This window comes from Ranitomeya imitator, chromosome 3, assembly GCF_032444005.1.
Source record: "Ranitomeya imitator isolate aRanImi1 chromosome 3, aRanImi1.pri, whole genome shotgun sequence".
In the NCBI taxonomy this organism is placed as follows: Eukaryota; Metazoa; Chordata; class Amphibia; order Anura; family Dendrobatidae; genus Ranitomeya; species Ranitomeya imitator.
Genome location: NC_091284.1, coordinates 17,112,217 through 17,138,146, shown reverse-complemented (window position 1 = coordinate 17,138,146; position 25,930 = coordinate 17,112,217). Strand labels below are relative to the sequence as shown.

General features: G+C 44.2%; 2 protein-coding genes across 7 annotated transcripts in view; one reads left to right on the top strand and one right to left on the bottom strand.

Annotated features, from left to right (window-relative positions):
• The window catches only part of ZBTB20 (zinc finger and BTB domain containing 20), a 1,044,548-nt gene that overhangs the window by 154,873 nt on the left and 863,745 nt on the right, over positions 1–25,930 (top strand). The gene's annotated exons all lie outside the window — the stretch shown is intronic.
• Positions 23,218–25,137, bottom strand: LOC138671527 (autotransporter CRAC-like). The gene is made up of 2 exons (XM_069759703.1): positions 24,103–25,137; positions 23,218–23,553 (listed from the first exon to the last, which is right to left on the bottom strand). The coding sequence occupies exons 1-2, from the start codon at positions 25,135–25,137 to the stop codon at positions 23,218–23,220; spliced, it is 1,371 nt and encodes a 456-aa protein (XP_069615804.1).

The following is a 25,930-nucleotide window of genomic DNA, read 5'->3' as shown; positions in this document are numbered from 1 at the left end:
CTCGGTGGATTTGGAGGGTCTCTCGATAGATTTGGAGGTCTGTCGGTGGATTTGGTGGTCTCTTGGTGGATTTGGAGGGCCTCTCGGTGGATTTGGAAGGTCTCGTGGATTTGGAGGGTCTCTCGGTGGATTTTGGAGGGTCTCAGTGGATTTGGAGGGTCTCTCGGTAGATTTGAAGGTCTCTCGGTGGATTTAGAGGTCTCTTGGTGGATTTAGAGGTCTCTTGGTGGATTTGGAGGGTTTCTCGGTAGATTTGGAGGTCTCTCGGTGGGTTTAGAGGTCTCTTGGTGTATTTAGAGGTCTCTTGGTGGACTTGGAGAGTCTCTCGGTGGATTTGGAGGGTCTCTCGGTGGATTTGGAGGACTCTGTTTCTCCTCTGTCCTGTGTATGATTTTGCATTGTACTTTTTTTTTCTCCTATTTCATTAAAACTGATTTTCGATACTTGAGGTTTTGCCTCTAAGTTCAATACCTGCGTTCAGCTGTGAGATGTCTGCAAAGATAGAAGTGAACACCCAAGGAGCAGTAATGTAGACGGAAGCCTCCTCAGGACACAGGACTATTACAGTGGTATCTTCATGTGTCTCGCCAGCCTGCAGGCGATGCATGTGATTAAATCATAGTATCCCACTCAATGAGAGAGGTGGAGGAGCCAAGACAATAATCCCAGGAGGCCTGGCAGATGGCACCAGCCCCTTTTTATTGAGCGAGTGCCGCTAAAGGGCAGGATTTACACTTCTGGAAAATGTGCCTTTTGTGTACGTTTAAATGTAGAAACGCCACTCACAATCCGAGCAGAATTCACCGTACACATCGGCATTATATGTACCATACACAGGATTCAGGACGGAGCAGAATGAAAGGGAACCGACTGCCATGTTTTTCTCTATTCGTGAAATACACAGATCCTACATTATTGTACGTATTGCAATAAAATCGGGGGGAGTATCATCTACCTGCCTTGTGCACCGTACCTGTCACAAATCACCGGACTGATATTGGAAAGTCTTCACTCAACTGCTTTTCCTAAAGCTCCATAGACCTTAGATGGCTTTGGTGAAATGATGGTTCGGCTGGCAGCTATCTTGCCCGCCTCTCTCATACTCTGGCGGCGGCTCATGCCGGATCGGACATGCCGCGATCCTTAACTTCCCCCGACAATCATCTGTGCCTTGGAATTGAGACTCTAGTGTTCCTTGTTTTGGCATGCTCCATTATTTGTACTACTGTCCAACTGCTCCAGAGTTTTCTCCTAGTCCTGGTCCTCATGGTCCTCAGGATTCTACAGTCATGGCCAAAATTTTTGAGAATGACACCAAAATTATATTTTCATATGATCTGCTGCCCTCTGGTTTTTATTAGTGTTTGTCTGATGTTTATATCGCATACAGAAATATAATTGCAATCATATTATGAGTACCAATAGGTTATATTGACAGTTAGAATGAGTTAATGCAGCAAGTCAATATTTGCAGTGTTACATAGTAACATAGTTAGTAAGGCCGAAAAAAGACATTTGTCCATCCAGTTCAGCCTATATTCCATTATAATAAATACCCAGATCTACGTCCTTCTACAGAACCTAATAATTGTATGATACAATATTGTTCTGCTCCAGGAAGACATCCAGGCCTCTCTTGAACCCCTCGACTGAGTTCGCCATCACCACCTCCTCAGGCAAGCAATTCCAGATTCTCACTGCCCTAACAGTAAAGAAGTGTTGACCCTTCTTCTTCAAGACCTCTGCAATTCTCCCTGGCATGCTCTTAATCAACTTCTGGACCAAATCCTGACTGATAGCAGTCCATTCTTGCATAATCAATGCTTGCATTTTGCCAGAATTTGTTGGTTTTTGTTTGTCCACCCGTCTCTTGATGATTGACCACAAGTTCTCTATGGGATTGAGATCTGGGGAGTTTCCAGGCCATGGACCCAAAATCTCTATGTTTTGTTCCATGAGCCATTTAGTGATCACCTTTGCTTTATGGCAAGGTGCTCCATCATGCTGGAAAAGGCATTGTTGGGCGCCAAACTGCTCTTGGACGGTTGGGAGAAGTTGCTCTTGGAGGACATTCTGGTACCATTCTTTATTCATGGCTGTGTTTTTAGGCAAAACTGTGAGTGAGCGATTCCCTTGGCTGAGAAGCAACCCCACACATGAATGGTTTCAGGAAGCTTTACAGTTGGCATGAGACAAGACTGGTTGTATCGCTCACCTCTTCTTCTCCGAATAAGCTGTTTTCCAGATGTTCCAAACAATCGAAAAGGCGATTCATCAGAGAAAATGACTTTGCCCCAGTCCTCAGCAGTCCACTCCCTGTACCTTTTGCAGAATATCAGTCGGTCCCTGATGTTTTTTCTGGAGAGAAGTGGCTTCTTTGCTGCCCTCCTTGAAACCAGGCCTTGCTCAAAGAGTCTCCGCCTCACAGTGCGTGCAGAAGCACTCCCACCAGCCTGCTGCCATTCCTGAGCAAGCTCGGCACTGCTGGTAGTCCGATCCCGCAGCTGAAACAGTTTGAAGATACGGTCCTGGCGCTTGCTGGTCTTTCTTGGGCGCCCTGGAGCCTTTTTGACAACAATGGAAGCTCTCTCCTTGAAGTTCTTGATGATGCGATAGATTGTTGACTGAGGTGCAATCTTTGTAGCTGCGATACTCTTCCCTGTTAGGCCATTTTTGTGCAGTGCAATGATGGCTGCACGTGTTTCTTTAGAGATAACCATGATTAACTGAAGAGAAACAATGATACCAAGCACCAGCCTCCTTTTAAAGTGTCCAGTGATGTCATTCTTACTTAATCATGACTGATTGATCGACAGCCCTGTCCTCATCAACACCCACACCTGTGTTAATGGATCAATCACTAAAACGATGTTAGCTGCTCCTTTTAAGGCAGGACTGCAATGATGTTGAAATGTGTTTTGGAGGTTAAAGTTCATTTTCTGGGCAAATATTGACTTTGCAAGTACAGTAATTGCTGTTAAGCTGATCACTCTGACATTCAGGAGTATATGCAAATTGCCATTAGAAAAAATTAAGCAGTAGACTTTGGAAAAATTTATATTTGTCTCATTCTCAAAATTTTTGTCCATGACTGTACATGTCTTCTGGAAGCTGATCCTGGTCCTCATGGTCCTCAGGATTCTACATGTCTTCTGGAAGCTGATCCTGGTCCTCATGGTCCTCAGGATTCTACATGTCTTCTGGAAGCTGATCCTGGTCCTCATGGTCCTCAGGATTCTACATGTCTTCTGGAAGCTGAACCAACGCACCCAAACCAGAGTCTTAGCTGATCCACCTCACCTGGTGATCTGTAACAACTTCCCTATAAAAATATATTGCATAATGAATCAAAACTGAATTAGGGCGCAGAATTTTTTATGGAGCTTTGCCGGCAAAATGGAGCCTTTCCGAGCTTCGTTCTGAGGCTCTTGGATTTATTTGACGCCGGGTTCACATTGGGTTTGATCCCCACGCCAGTGGCTCCATTGGGGATTGACTTCTAAAGCCCTGGAAAAGGGGATATTGGCGTATGTGCTTACAGAGCCATTGACTGTCATGATGAAGATGGACTGATTGGGTGCTCTGTCGGGCATCATTTTTGGCCATATCCGCCTGTTTGAGGCAGGCGTTAAAATACAGTTGATCACATCTTAGTATTCACATCGTATATAGCCAAAAATGATGTCCAGCAGAGCACATCCGTGAGCCCCGGCAGAGCCGCAGGCATGGCGATCAAGCACAATGTCAACAGACATGGACACAATTTGCTCTAGATATGTTCAGTCTTCTGCAATTTTTCGTGCAACACCTACTTATTACATTATTGCGGGATGCAAGCAAAACTCCCAATAGGCCACAAGTTACATCACAACAACTTAAAGGCCACATATAGCATAAGAGCCTCCCAACAGAGCAGTGGCAGACCATGGCACTTCTATGGAGCCATTGGAAAAAAAGAGAGGTCTAGCTCTGAACTGCGTCCCGATATAGAACCGTGTCATTTCCCTGCAGCCACCAGTAGGGGGAGCACAGTGCATTAACATTGCTAAAGCTTCTATTGACTGTACGCACTGAGCTCCATCTAGTGGTGGCTGCCGGTAACCAGTTTTATCGACTACAGCGATAAAGGAAGCAAGAAACAAGATGAAAATTATTTATAAAATTCTCCATTTTTGTACTTAGGAGTGTTGAAAATAGTTTAACCTGCAGTTTGTAGTCCAAACCAGGTTTATCCGCAGAGCAAGAACCCTGCTAAATCTGTTACCGCTGCACAATGGAGATATACTGTCGGAGCTCACAGAGGGATGGCGCCCGTACTAAATTTTGCTATATGGCTAGACGATCATGAAATCATGTTCAATTCCCCTTTGAAGGACTTGTTAGCTTTCCTGGAGTGTCCAAAAGACGTCTGAAATAAGGGGGATCTCATGGAAGAGTCTGCAAATCTTCCAGGCTCCTCCAAAAGGTTATGGAGACCAGCAAGGTTTCTGGAAGGTTTCTTAATCGGTGTCCAGTGGCATCAGGATGTGGGCAATGAGGCTTTGATGGCCGAGGAATGGGTGTATATGAGGCAGGGTGTCTAAGGAGGGTTGCAGATCAGGATGAGCAAGAGTTTGAACAAGTATAGAAATGCAAAAATTCATCCTCAATAGACATTTCAAAGGAGTTTTCAGTGCAGCTCACGTCATGAGTCTTGTCTGTGAAGTCTCCACCTTCTCTATCGGTCTCTGTCGTGTACATTCATAACGGGAAGTACCCAAGGACCAGCCGGAGGGGTCCTGTAAGCAATTGGTGGTGCCCAGGTGGCAGTGACATTGCCTAGCAGAAACAGATAAAGTGAATACATGTTATTTGGGGACCATTGTGGAAGCTTTTTAGAAGCAAAATCATTGAGAAAGTCTTTTGTTAATGGAACCATTGTGGAAACTTTAAAAAGAAGAACCAGTGAGGAAGTATTTTATGGGGGGAAACCATCGTGGAAGTCATTAAATAGCCTAACCATATAAAAGTACTTTATTGGGTGGAAACCATCGTGGAAACATTTTAACAGCAGAACCATAAAGGAAGTGTTTCTTTGGGCTGAACCATCATGGAAGCCTTTTAATAGCAGAGCTATAGAGGAAGTGTTTTATTGGGCAGAACCATCATGGAAGCCTTTTAATAGCAGAGCTATAGAGGAAGTGTTTTATTGGGCAGAACCATCATGGAAGCCTTTTAATAGCAGAGCTATAGAGGAAGTGTTTTATTGGGCAGAACCATCATGGAAGCCTTTTAATAGCAGAACTATAGAGGAAGTGTTTTATTGGGCAGAACCATCATGGAAACCTTTTAATAGCAGAACTATAGAGGAAGTGTTTTATTGGGCAGAACCATCATGGAAGCCTTTTAATAGCAGAACTATAGAGGAAGTGTTTTATTGGGCAGAACCATCATGGAAGCCTTTTAATAGCAGAACCCTAGAGGAAGTGTGTTATTGGGCAGAACCATCTTGGAAGCCTTTTAGTAGCAGAACTATAGAGGAAGTGTTTTATTGGGCAGAACCATCATGGAAGCCTTTTAATAGCAGAACCCTAGAGGAAGTGTGTTATTGGGCAGAACCATCATGGAAGCCTTTTAATAGCAGAACCCTAGAGGAAGTGTGTTATTGGGCAGAACCATCATGGAAGCCTTTTAATAGCAGAACTATAGAGGAAGTGTGTTATTGGGCAGAACCATCATGGAAGCCTTTTAATAGCAGAACCCTAGAGGAAGTGTGTTATTGGGCAGAACCATCTTGGAAGCCTTTTAGTAGCAGAATCCAAGAGGAAGTGTTTTTTTGGGGCAGAACCATCATGGAAGCCTTTTAGTAGCAGAACTATAGAGGAAGTGTTTTATTGGGCAGAACCATCATGGAAGCCTTTTAATAGCAGAACCCTAGAGGAAGTGTGTTATTGGGCAGAACCATCTTGGAAGCCTTTTAGTAGCAGAACTATAGAGGAAGTGTTTTATTGGGCAGAACCATCATGGAAGCCTTTTAATAGCAGAACCCTAGAGGAAGTGTGTTATTGGGCAGAACCATCATGGAAGCCTTTTAATAGCAGAACCCTAGAGGAAGTGTGTTATTGGGCAGGACCATCATGGAAGCCTTTTGATAGCAGAACTATAGAGGAAGTGTTTTATTGGGCAGAACCATCATGGAAGCCTTTTAGTAGCAGAACTATAGAGGAAGTGTGTTATTGGGCAGAACCATCATGGAAGCCTTTTAATAGCAGAACCCTAGAGGAAGTGTGTTATTGGGCAGAACCATCTTGGAAGCCTTTTAATAGCAGAATCCAAGAGGAAGTGTTTTTTTGGGGCAGAACCATCATGGAAGCCTTTTAGTAGCAGAACTATAGAGGAAGTGTTTTATTGGGCAGAACCATCATGGAAGCCTTTTAGTAGCAGAACTATAGAGGAAGTGTGTTATTGGGCAGAACCATCATGGAAGCCTTTTAATAGCAGAACCCTAGAGGAAGTGTGTTATTGGGCAGAACCATCTTGGAAGCCTTTTAGTAGCAGAACTATAGAGGAAGTGTTTTATTGGGCAGAACCATCATGGAAGCCTTTTAATAGCAGAACCCTAGAGGAAGTGTGTTATTGGGCAGAACCATCATGGAAGCCTTTTAGTAGCAGAACTATAGAGGAAGTGTGTTATTGGGCAGAACCATCATGGAAGCCTTTTAATAGCAGAACCCTAGAGGAAGTGTGTTATTGGGCAGAACCATCTTGGAAGCCTTTTAATAGCAGAATCCAAGAGGAAGTGTTTTTTTGGGGCAGAACCATCATGGAAGCCTTTTAGTAGCAGAACTATAGAGGAAGTGTGTTATTGGGCAGAACCATCTTGGAAGCCTTTTAATAGCAGAACCCTAGAGGAAGTGTGTTATTGGGCAGAACCATCATGGAAGCCTTTTAATAGCAGAACTATAGAGGAAGTGTTTTACTGGGCTGAACCATCATGGAAGCCTTTTAATAGCAGAATCCAAGAGGAAGTGTTTTTTTGGGGCAGAACCATCATGGAAGCCTTTTAGTAGCAGAACTATAGAGGAAGTGTTTTATTGGGCAGAACCATCATGGAAGCCTTTTAGTAGCAGAACTATAGAGGAAGTGTGTTATTGGGCAGAACCATCATGGAAGCCTTTTAATAGCAGAACCCTATAGGAAGTGTGTTATTGGGCAGAACCATCTTGGAAGCCTTTTAGTAGCAGAACTATAGAGGAAGTGTTTTATTGGGCAGAACCATCATGGAAGCCTTTCAATAGCAGAACTATAGAGGAAGTGTGTTATTGGGCAGAACCATCATGGAAACCTTTTGGTAGCAGAACTATAGAGGAAGTGTTTTATTGGGCAGAACCATCATGGAAGCCTTTTAATAGCAGAATCCTAGAGGAAGTGTTTTATTGGGTGGAACCGTCATGGAAGCCTTTTAATAGCAAAACCCTTTTTTTAATCTATTTTCATGTTAACCCACCATCAATCCTTTTTTATCTGGATAAATAGCCCACTATTTCTAGATGTTATTTTTTTGCTCATTTTAGAATTCAGAATAATGTCTTATGGAGAAGTGTCCAGCACTGGAGCTCAGAAAATGCAGAGGAAGGAAGTCTGTAACTTTTACCAACTCCCAAGACAATAAAAGAACATTCTTTTAAGTAAAGGAGAATGGATGAAATCATGTGTCACCTTCTAGTTTGACTATTGAAATAAGTACGAATGCTCTTCTGCTCCAAAAACCGTCATAACTGTAAATGAAAGGGACATAACTGTTAGGATGTAGCCTATATATATATACAGTGGGGCAAAAAAGTATTTAGTCAGTCAGCAATAGTGCAAGTTCCACCACTTAAAAAGATGAGAGGCGTCTGCAATTTACATCATAGGTAGACCTCAACTATGGGAGACAAACTGAGAAAAAAAAATCCAGAAAATCACATTGTCTGTTTTTTTAACATTTTATTTGCATATTATGGTGGAAAATAAGTATTTGGTCAGAAACAAAATTTCATCTCAATACTTTGTAATATATCCTTTGTTGGCAATGACAGAGGTCAAACGTTTTCTGTAAGTCTTCACAAGGTTGCCACACACTGTTGTTGGTATGTTGGCCCATTCCTCCATGCAGATCTCCTCTAGAGCAGAGGTCCCCAACTCCAGTCCTCAAGGCCCACCAACAGGTCATGTTTTCAGGATTTCCTTTGCATTGCACAGGTGATGCAATTATTACCTGGGCAAGACTAAGGAAATCCTGAAAACATGACATGTTGGTGGGCCTTGAGGACTGGAGTTGGGGACCTCTGCTCTAGAGCAGTGATGTTTTTGGCTTTTCGCTTGGCAACACGGACTTTCAACTCCCTCCAAAGGTTTTCTATAGGGTTGAGATCTGGAGACTGGCTAGGCCACTCCAGGACCTTGAAATGCTTCTTACGAAGCCACTCCTTCGTTGCCCTGGCGGTGTGCTTTGGATCATTGTCATGTTGAAAGACCCAGCCACGTTTCATCTTCAATGCCCTTGCTGATGGAAGGAGGTTTGCACTCAAAATCTCACAATACATGGCCCCATTCATTCTTTCATGTACCCGGATCAGTCGTCCTGGCCCCTTTGCAGAGAAACAGCCCCAAAGCATGATGTTTCCACCACCATGCTTTACAGTAGGTATGGTGTTTGATGGATGCAACTCAGTATTCTTTTTCCTCCAAACACGACAAGTTGTGTTTCTACCAAACAGTTCCAGTTTGGTTTCATCAGACCATAGGACATTCTCCCAAAACTCCTCTGGATCATCCAAATGCTCTCTAGCAAACTTCAGACGGGCCCGGACATGTATTGGCTTAAGCAGTGGGACACGTCTGGCACTGCAGGATCTGAATCCATGGTGGCGTAGTGTGTTACTTATGGTAGGCCTTGTTACATTGGTCACAGCTCTCTGCAGTTCATTCACTAGGTCCCCCCACGTGGTTCTGGGATTTTTGCTCACCGTTCTTGTGATCATTCTGACCCCACGGGGTGGGATTTTGCGTGGAGCCCCAGATCGAGGGAGATTATCAGTGGTCTTGTATGTCTTCCATTTTCTAATTATTGCTCCCACTGTTGATTTCTTCACTCCAAGCTGGTTGGCTATTGCAGATTCAGTCTTCCCAGCCTGGTGCAGGGCTACAATTTTGTTTCTGGTGTCCTTTGACAGCTCTTTGGTCTTCACCATAGTGGAGTTTGGAGTCAGACTGTTTGAGGGTGTGCACAGGTGTCTTTTTATACTGATAACAAGTTTAAACAGGTGCCATTACTACAGGTAATGAGTGGAGGAAAGAGGAGACCCTTAAAGAAGAAGTTACAGGTCTGTGAGAGCCAGAAATCTTGATTGTTTGTTTCTGACCAAATACTTATTTTCCACCATAATATGCAAATAAAATGTTAAAAAAACAGACAATGTGATTTTCTGGATTTTTTTTTCTCAGTTTGTCTCCCATAGTTGAGGTCTACCTATGATGTAAATTGCAGACGCCTCTCATCTTTTTAAGTGGTGGAACTTGCACTATTGCTGACTGACTAAATACTTTTTTGCCCCACTGTATATTGCACATGTATGTATACATTGTATTCGTCTTTATAGAGTGGTATACACTGCACTATCCGCTGTGGAGACTGACTCCAGCTGTAACTTGTCTTTCTCATTCAGCATGCCTCCCATTATATAATGTAGGCACAGATAGTACTACCTCCCACTATATGGTGTAGGCACAGATAGTACTGCCTCCCATTATATAGTGTAGGCACAGATAGTACTGCCTCCCATTATATAATGTAGGCACAGATAGTACTGCCTCCCATTATATAATGTAGGCACAGATAGTACTACCTCCCACTATATGGTGTAGGCACAGATAGTACTGCCTCCCATTATATAGTGTAGGCACAGATAGTACTGCTTCCCATTATATAGTGTAGGCACAGATAGTACGGCCTCCCATTATATAGTGTAGGCACAGATAGTACTGCCTCCCATTATATAATGTAGGCACAGATAGTACGGCCTCCCATTATATAGTGTAGGCACAGATAGTACTGCCTCCCATTATATAGTGTAGGCACAGATAGTATGGCCTCCCATTATATAATGTAGGCACAGATAGTACTGCCTCCCATTATATAATGTAGGCACAGATAGTACTACCTCCCACTATATGGTGTAGGCACAGATAGTACTGCCTCCCATTATATAGTGTAGGCACAGATAGTACTGCCTCCCATTATATAATGTAGGCACAGATAGTACTGCCTCCCATTATATAGTGTAGGCACAGATAGTACGGCCTCCCATTATATAGTGTAGGCACAGATAGTACTGCCTCCCATTATATAATGTAGGCACAGATAGTACGGCCTCCCATTATATAGTGTAGGCACAGATAGTACTGCCTCCCATTATATAGTGTAGGCACAGATAGTATGGCCTCCCATTATATAATGTAGGCACAGATAGTACTGCCTCTCATTATATAATGTAGGCACAGATAGTACTGCCTCCCATTATATAGTGTAGGCACAGATAGTACGGCCTCCCATTATATACATAGTAACATAGTAACATAGTTAGTAAGGCCGAAAAAAGACATTTGTCCATCCAGTTCAGCCTATATTCCATCATAATAAATCCCCAGATCTACGTCCTTCTACAGAACCTAATTGTATGATACAATATTGTTCTGCTCCAGGAAGACATCCAGGCCTCTCTTGAACCCCTCGACTGAGTTCGCCATCACCACCTCCTCTGGCAAGCAATTCCAGATTCTCACTGCCCTAACAGTAAAGAATCCTCTTCTATGTTGGTGGAAAAACCTTCTCTCCTCCAGACGCAAAGAATGCCCCCTTGTGCCCGTCACCTTCCTTGGTATAAACAGATCCTCAGCGAGATATTTGTATTGTCCCCTTATATAGTTATACATGGTTATTAGATCGCCCCTCAGTCGTCTTTTTTCTAGACTAAATAATCCTAATTTCGCTAATCTATCTGGGTATTGTAGTTCTCCCATCCCCTTTATTAATTTTGTTGCCCTCCTTTGTACTCTCTCTAGTTCCATTATATCCTTCCTGAGCACCGGTGCCCAAAACTGGACACAGTACTCCATGTGCGGTCTAACTAGGGATTTGTACAGAGGCAGTATAATGCTCTCATCATGTGTATCCAGACCTCTTTTAATGCACCCCATGATCCTGTTTGCCTTGGCAGCTGCTGCCTGGCACTGGCTGCTCCAGGTAAGTTTATCATTAACTAGGATCCCCAAGTCCTTCTCCCTGTCAGATTTACCCAGTGGTTTCCCGTTCAGTGTGTAATGGTGATATTGATTCCTTCTTCCCATGTGTATAACCTTACATTTATCATTGTTAAACCTCATCTGCCACCTTTCAGCCCAAGTTTCCAACTTATATAATGTAGGCACAGATAGTACTGCCTCCCATTATATAATGTAGGCACAGATAGTACTGCCTCCCATTATATAATGTAGGCACAGATAGTACGGCCTCCCATTATATAATGTAGGCACAGATAGTACTGCCTCCCATTATATAATGTAGGCACAGATAGTACTGCCTCTCATTATATAATGTAGGCACAGATAGTACTGCCTCCCATTATATAATGTAGGCACAGATAGTACGGCCTCCCATTATATAATGTAGGCACAGATAGTACTGCCTCCCATTATATAATGTAGGCACAGATAGTACTGCCTCCCATTATATAGTGTAGGCACAGATAGTACTGCCTCCCATTATATAGTGTAGGCACAGATAGTATGGCCTCCCATTATATAATGTAGGCACAGATAGTATGGCCTCCCATTATATAATGTAGGCACAGATAGTACTGCCTCTCATTATATAATGTAGGCACAGATAGTACTGCCTCCCATTATATAGTGTAGGCACAGATAGTACTGCCTCCCATTATATAATGTAGGCACAGATAGTACGGCCTCCCATTATATAGTGTAGGCACAGATAGTACTGCCTCCCATTATATAGTGTAGGCACAGATAGTATGGCCTCCCATTATATAATGTAGGCACAGATAGTATGGCCTCCCATTATATAATGTAGGCACAGATAGTACTGCCTCTCATTATATAATGTAGGCACAGATAGTACTGCCTCCCATTATATAATGTAGGCACAGATAGTATGGCCTCCCATTATATAATGTAGGCACAGATAGTACGGCCTCCCATTATATAATGTAGGCACAGATAGTACGGCCTCCCATTATATAATGTAGGCACAGATAGTACGGCCTCCCATTATATAATGTAGGCACAGATAGTACTGCCTCCTATAATACAGTTGTGTGAGCAAGTGTTTCTCCCCTTCCTGATTTCCTATTCTTTTGTAAACATTAGACAAAGATAAGACAAGTAATCACAAAGTGCAATTTTTAAATGAAGGTATTGATTATTAAGGGAAAAAAGAAATCCAAACCTACAGGGCCCTGTGTGAAAAAGTGCACTTTAGCATTTGGTCACAAACAGATGGCCGGACACATCCTCCTTCAGGATTTTTTGGTAGACTGCAGAATTCATGGATCTATTTACCGCAGCAAGTCTTCCAGGTTTTGAAGCAGCAAAAGAGCCCCAGACCATCATACTACCACCACCATAATTTACTGTTGGTATGATGTTCTTTTTCTAAAATGCTGTATTACTTCTACACCAGATGTATTGGGAAATACACCTTCCAAAAAGTTCAACTTTTTCCTCGTTGGTCCACAGACTATTGTCCCAAAAGTCTTGGGGATCATTAAGATGTTTTCTGGTGAAACTGAGACAATCCTTTATATTCTTGTTACTCAGTGGTTTTCATCTTGGAACTCTGCCATGATGGCCATCTTTGCCCAGTTTCTTTTTTATGGTGGAGTCACGAACACTGACCTTAACTGAGGCAAGTGAGGTCTGCAGTTCTTTTGATATTGTTGTGGGGTCTTTTGTGACCTCTTGGATGAATTGTCACTGAGCTCTTGGGGTAATTTTGGTCGGCCAGTCCTGGGAAGGTTTACCACTAATCCTTGTTTTTGCCATTTGTGGATAATGGCTCTCACTGTGGTTCGCTGGAGTCCCAAGGCTTTAGAAATGTCTTTATAACCTTTTCCAGACTCACAGGTCTCAAATACTTTTTCTCATTTGTTCCAGAATTTCTTTTGATCACTGCATGATTTCTAGCTTTTGAGGAACTTTTGGTCTGCTTCACTTTGTCAGGCAGGTCCTATTTAAGTGATTTCTTGATTGAGACCAGGTGGGGCAGTGATTAAGCCTGCGTGTGGCAGGATAATTTAAACTCCGTTTCCTAAAGATGTAGTTACAGTGGGGCAAAAAAGTATTTAGTCAGTCAGCAATAGTGCAAGTTCCACCACTTAAAAAGATGAGTGGCGTCTGTAATTTACATCATAGGTATACCTCAACTATGGGAGACAAACTGAGAAAAAAAAATCCAGAAAATCACATTGTCTGATTTTTTAACATTTTATTTGCATATTATGGTGGAAAATAAGTATTTGGTCAGAAACAAACAATCAAGATTTCTGGCTCTCACAGACCTGTAACTTCTTCTTTAAGAGTCTCCTCTTTCCTCCACTCATTACCTGTAGTAATGGCACCTGTTTAAACTTGTTATCAGTATAAAAAGACACCTGTGCACACCCTCAAACAGTCTGACTCCAAACTCCACTATGGTGAAGACCAAAGAGCTGTCAAAGGACACCAGAAACAAAATTGTAGCCCTGCACCAGGCTGGGAAGACTGAATCTGCAATAGCCAACCAGCTTGGAGTGAAGAAATCAACAGTGGGAGCAATAATTAGAAAATGGAAGACATACAAGACCACTGATAATCTCCCTCGATCTGGGGATCCACGCAAAATCCCACCCCGTGGGGTCAGAATGATCACAAGAACGGTGAGCAAAAATCCCAGAACCACGCGGGGGGACCTAGTGAATGAACTGCAGAGAGCTGGGACCAATGTAACAAGGCCTACCATAAGTAACACACTACGCCACCATGGACTCAGATCCTGCAGTGCCAGACGTGTCCCACTGCTTAAGCCAGTACATGTCCGGGCCCATCTGAAGTTTGCTGGAGAGCATTTGGATGATCCAGAGGAGTTTTGGGAGAATGTCCTATGGTCTGATGAAACCAAACTGGAACTGTTTGGTAGAAACACAACTTGTCGTGTTTGGAGGAAAAAGAATACTGAGTTGCATCCATCAAACACCATACCTACTGTAAAGCATGGTGGTGGAAACATCATGCTTTGGGTCTGTTTCTCTGCAAAGGGGCCAGGACGACTGATCCGAGTACATGAAAGAATGAATGGGGCCATGTATCGTGAGATTTTGAGTGCAAACCTCCTTCTATCAGCAAGGGCATTAAAGATGAAACGTGGCTGGGTCTTTCAACATGACAATTATCCAAAGCACACCGCCAGGGCAATAAAGGAGTGGCTTTGTAAGAAGCATTTCAAGGTCCTGGAGTGGCCTAGCCAGTCTCCAGATCTCAACCCTATAGAAAACCTTTGGAGGGAGTTGAAAGTCCGTGTTGCCAAGCGAAAAGCCAAAAACATCACTGCTCTAGAGGAGATCTGCATGGAGGAATGGGCCAACATACCAACAATAGTGTGTGGCAACCTTGTGAAGACTTACAGAAAACGTTTGACCTCTGTCATTGCCAACAAAGGATATATTACAAAGTATTGAGATGAAATTTTGTTTCTGACCAAATACTTATTTTCCACCATAATATGCAAATAAAATGTTAAAAAAACAGACAATGTGATTCTCTGGATTTTTTTTTCTCAGTTTGTCTCCCATAGTTGAGGTCTACCTATGATGTAAATTACAGACGCCTCTCATCTTTTTAAGTGGTGGAACTTGCACTATTGCTGACTGACTAAATACTTTTTTGCCCCACTGTAAATCACAGTTAATTTATGTTTTTAGGGGGAGGAGGGAAATCACTTTTTCACACAGGACCCTGTAGGTTTGGATTTCTTTTTCCCTTAATAATAAAGACCTTCATTTATAAACGGCATTTTGTGATTACTTGTGTTTTTTTTTATTGAAATTTGTAAGGTGATTTGAATTGTGTGATAAACATGCAAAAGAACAGGAAATCAGAAAGTGGGCAAACAAACACCTTTTCACACCACTGTATAATGTAGGCACAGATAGTTCTGCCCCCCTGTTCATGATGTAAGCACAGATAGTACTGCCTCCCATTATAGTACTGCCTACCTGTACATGATGTAGGCACAGAGTTCTGCCCTTGTACATGATGTAGGCACAGGTAGTACTGCCTCCCATTATATAATATAGGCACAGATAGTACTGCCTACCTCTACATGATGTAGGCACAGATAGTAATGCCCCCTGTACATGATGTAGGCACAGGTAGTACTGCCTCCCATTATATAATGTAGGAACAGATAGTACTGCCTACCTGTACATGATGTAGGCACAGATAGTAATGCCCCCTGTACATGATGTAGGCACAGGTAGTACTGCCTCACATTATATAATGTAGGCACAGATAGTACTGCCCCCCTGTACATGATGTAGGCACAGATAGTATTGTCTCCCATTATATAATGTAGGCACAGATAGTACTGCCCACTGTACATAATGTAGGCACAGATAGTACTGCCCCCTGTACATGATGTAGGCACAGATAGTACTGCCTCACATTATATAATGTAGGCACAGATAGTACTGCCCCCTGTACATGATGTAGGCACAGATAGTACTGCCTCCTGTTATATAATGTAGGCACAGATAGTACTGCCACCTCCCTGTACATGATGTAGGCACAGATAGTACTGCCTCACATTATATTATGTAGGCACAGATAGTACTGCCTCCCTGTACATGATGTAGGCACAGATAGTACTGCCTACCTGTACATGATGTCGGCACAGAGTACTGTCCCCTGTACATGATGTAGGCACAGATAGTACTGCCCCTGTACATAATGTAGGCACAGATAGTACTGCCCCCTGTACATGAGGTAGGCACAGATATTGCTGCCACCCATTATATAATATAGGTACATATAGTACTGCCTCCCTGTACATGATGTAAGCACAGATAGTACTGCCTCCCATTATAGTACTGCCTACCTGTACATGATGTAGGCACAGAGTACTGCCCTTGGTCATGATGTAGGCACAGGTAGTACTGCCTCCCATTATATAATATAGGCACAGATAGCAATGCCTACCTGTACATGATTCAGGTACAGAGTACTGTCCCCTATACATGATGTAGGCACAGATAGTATTGTCTCCCATTATATAATGTAGGCACAGATAGTACTGCCCCCCTGTACATGATGTAGGCACAGATAGTACTGCCCCCAGTACATGATATAGGCACAGATAGTACTGCCTCACATTATATAATGTGGGCACAGATAGTACTGCCTCCCAGTACATGATGTAGGCACAGATAGTACTGCCCCCTGTACATGATATAGGCACAGATAGTACTGCCTCACATTATATAATGTGGGCACAGATAGTACTGCCCCCCTGTACATGATGTAGGCACAGATAGTACTGCCCCCTGTACATGATATAGGCACAGATAGTACTGCCTCACATTATATAATGTGGGCACAGATAGTACTGCCCCCCTGTACATGATGTAGGCACAGATAGTACTGCCCCCTGTACATGATATAGGCACAGATAGTACTGCCCCCTGTACATGATATAGGCACAGATAGTACTGCCCCCTGTACATGATGTAGGCACAGATAGTACTGCCCCCTGTACATGATATAGACACAGATAGTACTGCCTCACATTATATAATGTGGGCACAGATAGTACTGCCCCCCTGTACATGATGTAGGCACAGATAGTACTGCCCCCTGTTCATGATATAGGCACAGATAGTACTGCCTCACATTATATAATGTGGGCACAGATAGTACTGCCCCCTGTACATGATGTAGGCACAGATAGTACTGCCTCCTGTTATATAATGTAGGCACAGATAGTACTGCACCCTCCCTGTACATGATGTAGGCACAGATAGTACTGCCTCACATTATATAATGTAGGCACAGATAGTACTGCCTCCCTGTACATGATGTAGGCACAGATAGTACTGCCTCCCTGTGCATGATGTAGGCACAGATAGTACTGCCTCCCTGTACATGATGTAGGCACAGATAGTGCTGCCTCCCTGTCTCCTTGTGTGAGGAGACATGTTGCTCTCCCTGGCTGTCATTCACACAGCTGTGATCAATGAATGCAGCAGGCACTTTCTGATAGAGAAACAATCTTAGGAGAGGAACATTTTATCATTAGCAACATGAGATTCTGTTAATTGACAGAATGATGGATTTTTATACTCCTCGCCCCCAGCAGTCACAGCCATGGTAACAAGCCTCACCCGATGATGCCATCGTCGTCCTCTCTCGGATCTACCTCTGTCCTTTCTGTGTCTCCTTGCTTTTACCTCTAGCCATCTGCATTATTGTCTGCTCAGTTCCTTGCTTTCGGAGCCGTCCTCTTGCCACATTTTCCTGATTGTATGGCTATAGACCCCTGACTACATCCTTGGCTACCTCTGTGGGTCTCGTGGTACCCGCAGCAGAGCCCCTCCGCCCTGATTCTCCTAAACTCCGTGCCCCAGTTTAGAGGTGCGAATCCTGTAGTGACGTCATCCGATTCAGACCCGTCCATGATGTTGTCTCTACATACTTATGGGCGTGTAAATCCAGAGCCACCTGGTACCTTTTATATCAGAGACCCCAGGATTGCAGTATACGGACGCAGAGACGTTAGTTGTGATGCCAAATACTGTAGGGAACGTGGGAGAGGTGATGGTTTAGCATGGCATAAAAACACTTTATGATGCACCTGCTGCCATCCAGGGGGGATCTATTATGGGGGATCTGTGGATGACGCACTGTTATAGGGGATCTATGGATGACGCACTGTTATGGGGGATCTGTGGATGACGCACTGTTATAGGGGATTTATGGATGATGACGCACTGTTATGTGGGATCTGTGGATGACGCACTGTTATGGGGGATCTGTGGATGACGCACTGTTATGGGGGATCTGTGGATGACGCACTGTTATGGGGGATCTGTGGATGACGCACTGTTATGGGGCATCTGTGGATGACGCACTGTTATGGGGATCTGTGGATGACGCACTGTTATGGAGATCTGTGGATGACGCACTGTTATGGGGGATCTGTGGATGATGCTCTGTTATGGGGGATCTGTGGATGATGCACTGTTATGGGGGATCTGTGGATGATACAATGTTATGGGGGATCTGTGGATGATGCACTGTTATGGGGATCTGGATGACGCACTGTTATGGGGATCTGTGAATGACGCACTGTTATGGGGGATCTGTGGATGACGCGCTGTTATGGGGGATCTGTGGATGACGCGCTGTTATGGGGGATCTGTGGATGACGCGCTGTTATGGGGGATCTGTGGATGATGCGCTGTTATGGGGGATCTGTGGATGACGCGCTGTTATGGGGGATCTGTGGATGACGCACTGTTATGGGGGATCTGTGGATGACGCGCTGTTATGAGGGATCTGTGGATGACGCACTGTTATGGGGGATCTGTGGATGACGCACTGTTATTGGGGATCTGTGGATGACGCACTGCGTATAATAAGTGTATATTATTAGAATCTCTTTTGGTTGGATAGTTTTAGTGCTGCATCCTAGTTTCGCATTAGATCATTCAGGATGATAAAGATTTTCTAGTGCAATTACTAATGCAATATGGCACAATTACTATATAAATGGCCCAGAATTTCTGCGGAGCGATTGCCAGGGAGCAGAAAAACGTATTTATTTGCATCAGAAGCAGTAAGTCCTGCTGTTCTTCAGTAGGGAGCTTCTACGAACCTGTGATCCCCTGATCAGAATGTGGAGTGTTACGTTCATCTGTTGCCACAGTCGCCTACATGGCAGGAACAGTATTGATAATTCGGATGATTATCGGTCCTGGTCACAGATGATGTTTTGGATACAGACTGTAATATCAGACCAAATGCCCAAGAGATCAGAGCAATTATTTCAGATTGCAGATCCATCATAATTCATATAGTGCAGTCGTGTTGTGCGCCGGCTGGGTATCTTCATAATGGGATCAGAGATTTATCCATTCCTCACTTACTGAGGCAACACACATTTCGGAATGAAGCCGGAGGAACGTGCACACAATCCTAATCACTTTTGTCCTTGTGTTCGCTCTTCTAAAAAATGCATTTAGTTTCTGAAGTTGCAAACCTCCGTTCCAGCGCCTCGTTCTTCAGATTTCACTACCGACTCAAGATCAGGAAAGATTGTTTCAGAGATGTCGGCAGCGCGGTGCCTGAGTACAATCGTTTTTGGAAACACATGGGGTTAACGGCGTCAAAGAAAAGAGAACCTACAGGACATCATACACCTATAACACCTGCTCCAATATAAAGTACCAAAAGGACAGGAAGGGTAATGAGCGAGGGGCTGCGTTGGACTGGAACTTGCTTATTATCTTCTAATCATTGTCTCCAGCACCGTGCGATCATTAAAAATAAACCATCTAATTAAAAGGAATTTCTAAAAATACCTTTGAAGCCACTGTGGCCGATGATGGCCGCTGTTTTTGACTTTGTGGCCGATGTTGACCGCTGTTTTAGACTTTATTCACACGGATGGGGTTTTGTTTCACATTTTTCTGCACTCTTTTTTTTTTTTTTTTTTACAATTTTTTTTTGGGTAATTGATAATTAAAACTCAGCTGTTACTCTCTTATTCTTCTTGTGATGCAAAGATTAAATGCACATGATGTTTCTTCCAGGCTGATTCCGTCACAGAAACCTCCTGAAAAACTTGTGAAAAGAGCACTGAAAAGAATGAACCTAAGCATTTCTACGTAAGAACGCCGCGCCATGCACATGTTCAACCTTGTGGACCTCTTTTAACCACATCAGGTTTCTATACACACCGATCCGTTAAAACATATCCATTATTCTGGCGTTTTCTGCTCAGAAGACACGCATTACTTTACAATGCAAGTCAATGGGAAAACCTCTAAATGCGCCTGGAACATGATCCGAAATCTTTTAGAGCTTTTTGCCATCATTTTTGCGTAAAAAAAAAATGAATGTCTTGTGGTTCCTTCATTGTTCAATGAAGTGAAAAAAAACAACAACTGGACAACAAAGTCACCAAAAACAAGGAAGAACCTTCAAACCCTCCCCATTGGCTAAAAACATCAGGAAAAAAAACAAAAAAGCAACAAAAAAGAGAGTTCAGAAAAAAAACTCACAAGTTTCCTGTAGCAAATTCTTCTTGAAAAACTCATCAGGTTTGCCTAAGTTGAAAAGACGTGGGGTGGACATAGCCAATGATTTACTACTTTTTTGGATGTAAACCTTCCCATTGGCAATGAAATGTTTGGCTATGTTCACACACAGTTTTTGAGGATCTCTTTGGAGCAGAGCCTCACCAAAATCCTCCTCAAAAACTCTTAGAAAACTTCTTTTTTTTTTTAGCTTCCTTTGTTTTTTTTTTCTCCTGATGAGGTTTGGAAAAAAATCCTGATGAGAAAAAGAAAGTGCAGGTCGCTTCTTAGAAACTGATGGTGTGGTCAACGTCTCCAAACCGGGCATTGTCCAATCAAAAAGTTGAAAAGAAATGTTTAGGAAAAAAAAAAAAATCCTTCTAAAAATCTTTAAAACCACTTTAAGAAACTCTTCTGGACAAGGAAAATTTCGGAAAAATTGTCAAAATGGAGCATTTCTTAAGAGTTGTTTAAACTCGAAAAACTGGTAAGTGGTGGCCCAGTTGACCATTTGTTCATCCATTTCCAGGATGAATAGTTGAGGGACGGCACAAAAAAAGTTCTTTTAAAAGAGGCTCAGAAATATTTAAATTTTTGCACGTTGCAAGCACTTATGTTAGGGGGCTGAGGGCTCAGTTTATATTGAAGAGCTTATTTAATCAGTGGTTCCCAGTTGGACGTTCTTGCTTGGCCCTCGATATCCAGAGTCCGTCTGGAGAGTTGGAAATGTGATCTGTGGTCGGTGCCTGGAGATACATTTCTTTTGTAGGTTTTACTGTCGCTGTATATTCGACATCGACATATATAGCCCTTTTTATGAAGAAATTGGCAGCTGAGTTAAACATGTTGACATTAGAATTTATGATTTGAGAAGGATTCCAGGATTTTTTTTTTTTTTTTTTTGAAGATTCAAAGGAACACGTTGGAGAACCTTCTGTTCCTTGTAATCTGACCGTTGGCGTTCAGGTTTTCTATTTTTTATGTATTTTGGCGTTGGCGACAAGAGTTAACGTTCTATAAAGTTACAGTTGTTTTGTTATTCTTGAGAAGGTATGAAATAGCGGAGCGGTCAGAGTTCACCTCGGAGTGGACAGCCAACCTCTGCCCGCAGGAGAGGGGCCACATGCACACATGGCAGATATGCCATGCAGATTTTCCAGCAGCAAAATAGATGAGGCTCAATAAATCTAATCTACACGTGTCAATTATTTTGTGGACTTCATTGAGAACTTCAACCCTGCAATGCATGGGAGGCAATTCTGCAATAAAATAAGCCAATATTGCCAAAACGAAATTCAGTGTAACATTGCTCAAATTTTTGGAAAGGTGTTTAAAGGGTTTGTACACTTTTTTAATTTAAAGCAGACCGGGATGGTCTGATTCGCCTCTCCACCATTCCTATCCAGGATCATCTGATTCCCCTCTCCTCCATTCTTCTCCAGGATGGTCTGATTCGACTTTCCTCCATTCTTCTCCAGGACGATCTGATTCGCCTCTCCTCCATTCTTCTCCAGGATGGTCTGATTCGCCTCTTCTCCATTCTTCTCCAGGATGGTCTGATTCACCTCTCCTCCATTCCTCTCCAGGATGGTCTGAATCGCATTTCTTCAATTCTTTCTACAGGGTGGTCTGATTCCTCTCTCCTTCCATTCTTCTCCAGAACGGTCTGATTCGCCTCTCCTCCATTCTTCTCCAGGACGGTCTGATTCGCCTCTCCTTCATTCTTCTCCAGGACGATCTGATTCGCCTCTCCTCCCTTCTTCTCCAGGACGGTCTGATTCGCCTCTCCTCCATTCTTCTCCAGGATGGTCTGATTCGCCTCTCCTCCATTCTTCTCCAGGACGGTCTGATTCGCCTCTCCTTCATTCTTCTCCAGGACGATCTGATTCGCCTCTCCTCCCTTCTTCTCCAGGACGGTCTGATTCGCCTCTCCTCCATTCTTCTCCAGGATGGTCTGATTTGCCTCTCCTCCATTCTTCTCCAGTATGGGTCTGATTCACCTCTCCTCCATTCTTTTCCAGGATGGTCTGATTCGCCTCTCCTCCATTCTTCTCCAGGACGATCTGATTCGCCTCTCCTCCATTCTTCTCCAGGACGGTCTGATTCGCCTCTCCTCCATTCTTCTCCAGGACGATCTGATTCGCCTCTCCTCCATTCTTCTCCAGGACGGTCTGATTCGCCTCTCCTCCATTCTTCTCCAGGACGGTCTGATTCACCTCTCCTCCATTCTTCTCCAGGATGATCTGATTCGCCTCTCCTCCATTCTTCTCCAGGACGGTCTGATTCACCTCTCCTCCATTCTTCTCCAGGATGATCTGATTCACCTCTCCTCCATTCCTCATCAGGATGGTCTGAATCGCATATCTTCAATTCTTTCTACAGGGTGGTCTGATTCCTCTCTCCTCCATTCTTCTCCAGGATGGGTCTGATTCGCCTCTCCTCCATTCTTCTCCAGGACGATCTGATTCACCGATCCTCAATACTTCTCCAGGACGATCTGATTCGCCTCTCCTCCATTCTTCTCCAGTACGGTCTGATTCACGTCTCCTCCATTCTTCTCCAGTACGGTCTGATTCACCTCTCCTCCATTCTTCTCCAGGAGGGTCTGATTCGCCTCTCCTCCATTCCTCTCCAGGACGTTCTGATTCGCCACTCCTCCATTCTTCTCCAGGATGGGTCTGATTCACCTCTTCTCCATTCCTCTCCAGGATGGTCTGAATCGCATATCTTCAATTTTTTCTACAGGATGGTCTGATTCCCCTCTCCTCCATTCCTCTCCTGGATGGTCTGACTCACCTCTCCTCCATTCCTCTCCAGGATGGTCTGAATCGCATATCTTCAATTCTTTCTACAGGGTGGTCTGATTCCTGTCTCCTCCATTCTTCTCCAGAACGGTCTGATTCGCCTCTCCTCCATTCTTCTCCAGGATGGTCTGATTCACCTCCCCTCCATTCTTCTCCAGGACGGTCTGACTCGTCTGTCCTCCATTCTTCTCCAGGATGGTCTGATTCCCCTCTTCTCCATTCCTCTCCAGGATGGTCTGATTCGCCTCTCCTCCATTCCTCTCCAGGACGGTCTGATTCTCCTCTCCTCCATTCTTCTCCAGGATGGTCTGATTCACCTCGCCTCCATTCTTCTCCATGATGGTCTGGTTCACCTCTCCTCCATTCCTCTCCAGGATGGTCTGAATCGCATATCTTCAATTCTTTCTACAGGGTGGTCTGATTCCCCTCTCCTCCATTCTTCTCCAGGATGGTCTGATTCGCCTCTCCTCCATTCCTCTCCAGGATGGTCTGATTCCCCTCTCCTCCATTCTTCTCCAGGATGGTCTGATTTGCCTCTCATCCATTCTTCTCCATGATGATCTGGTTCACCTCCCCTCCATTCCTCTCCAGGATGGTCTGAATCGCATATCTTCAATTCTTTCTCCAGGATGGTCTGATTTGCCTCGCCTCCATTCTCCAGGATGGTCTGATTCCCCTCTCCTCCATTCTTCTCCAGGATGGTCTGATTCGCCTCTCCTCCATTCTTCTCCAGGATGGTCTGATTCCCCTCTCCTCCATTCTTCTCCAGGATGGTCTGATTCCCCTCTCCTCCATTCTTCTCCAGGATGGTCTGATTTGCCTCTCCTCCATTCTTCTCCATGATGATCTGATTCACCTCCCCTCCATTCCTCTCCAGGATGGTCTGAATCGCATATCTTCAATTCTTTCTCCAGGATGGTCTGATTTGCCTCGCCTCCATTCTCCAGGATGGTCTGATTCCCCTCTCCTCCATTCTTCTCCAGGATGGTCTGATTCGCCTCTCCTCCATTCTTCTCCAGGATGGTCTGATTCCCCTCTCCTCCATTCTTCTCCAGGATGATCTGATTTGCCTCTCCTCCATTCTTCTCCAGGATGGTCTGATTTGCCTCGCCTCCATTCCTCTGCAGGATGGTCTGATTTGCCTCTCCTCCATTCCTCTCCAGGATGGTCTGATTTGCCTCGCCTCCATTCCTCTGCAGGATGGTCTGATTTGCCTCTCCTCCATTCTCCAGGATGGTCTGATTTGCCTCGCCTCCATTCTCCAGGATGGTCTGATTTGCCCCTCCTCCATTCTCCAGGATGGTCTGATTTGCCTCTCCTCCATTCTCCAGGATGGTCTGATTTGCCTCTCCTCCATTCTCCAGGATGGTCTGATTTGCCCCTCCTCCATTCTCCAGGATGGTCTGATTTGCCTCTCCTCCATTCTCCAGGATGGTCTGATTTGCCCCTCCTCCATTCTCCAGGATGGTCTGATTTGCCTCTCCTCCATTCTCCAGGATGGTCTGATTTGCCTCTCCTCCATTCTCCAGGATGGTCTGATTTGCCCCTCCTCCATTCTCCAGGATGGTCTGATTTGCCTCTCCTCCATTCTCCAGGATGGTCTGATTTGCCTCTCCTCCATTCTCCAGGATGGTCTGATTTGCCCCTCCTCCATTCTCCAGGATGGTCTGATTTGCCTCTCCTCCATTCTCCAGGATGGTCTGATTTGCCTCTCCTCCATTCTCCAGGATGGTCTGATTTGCCCCTCCTCCATTCTCCAGGATGGTCTGATTTGCCTCTCCTCCATTCTCCAGGATGGTCTGATTTGCCTCTCCTCCATTCTCCAGGATGGTCTGATTTGCCTCTCCTCCATTCTCCAGGATGGTCTGATTTGCCTCTCCTCCATTCCTCTCCAGGATGGTCTGATTCACCTCGCCTCCATTCCTCTCTGATATATTTAGATCCTCTCCTTGTGAGATGGACATGTGACCACTGCAGCCAATCTTTGGCCAGTGATTGGCTGAAATAATCACATGTCCTTACAAAAAGGAAGAGGATGTACAGTAACTGGTATTCCAGATGTATGTGACTGCTGCAGACAGTCACTGAGCAGGTTTTTTTCTCAGTGTTTGATTTGGAGAGCCTTGTTGTGAGTCACATCTAAAGGCCCACACAAAAGACGCTGCATAAGCCGCAGGTCACAGTTGTGGTCACATGGTGCAGGAGAGGACCTGAGCAGCGATGGAAACGACAGAAGACATTGATGGGTAAAGTATTTTGATGTTCACACATTAATCATTAAATGGGTCATCTGGGCTTCATTCAACTTTCTGCAATCGACTGCAGATTGCTGAATTGCACACTGTCAGGATTCCCCTATATTTCCAGCTTGGTTGGGGGCCACTCGTGCAATTTGCGGCCACGAGTTGATGAAGCTTCTAATGTCTCAGTATGGATGTGACCACCCACCTGAGCTGTAATTAAAGGGGAATTGTGACAGTTTGCCCACGAGTCTCAGGTGGCACAGAGCCCATGACGGACAATTAATCTGCCCCGTTATACGGTGGGATACCATGCAATCATAGGACATCACTACAGCCGGGAGTGATGGGATCTTTCCATTTGGCTTTTGGACCCATACCTGATTCTGATACGTGAAGTCACGGAGTCCAGCGTTGGCCTTATTATAACATATAAAGTGTATGTAGAGGAAGATTGTGAATCGGGGCGTGCCGACATTAGGACTGCGAGGAGATGGCTGCATGCACCAGCACCCGA

Excerpts from the sequence above, each read along its gene's own strand:
- LOC138671527 (XM_069759703.1), bottom strand. The coding sequence starts at position 25,137 with ATGTCCATCTCACAAGGAGAGGATCTAAATATATCAGAGAGGAATGGA. Across the intron at positions 23,554-24,102 it reads TCCTGGAGAATGGAGGCGAG|ACCATCCTGGAGAGGAATGG; the intron begins GCAAATCAGACC and ends TATGCGATTCAG.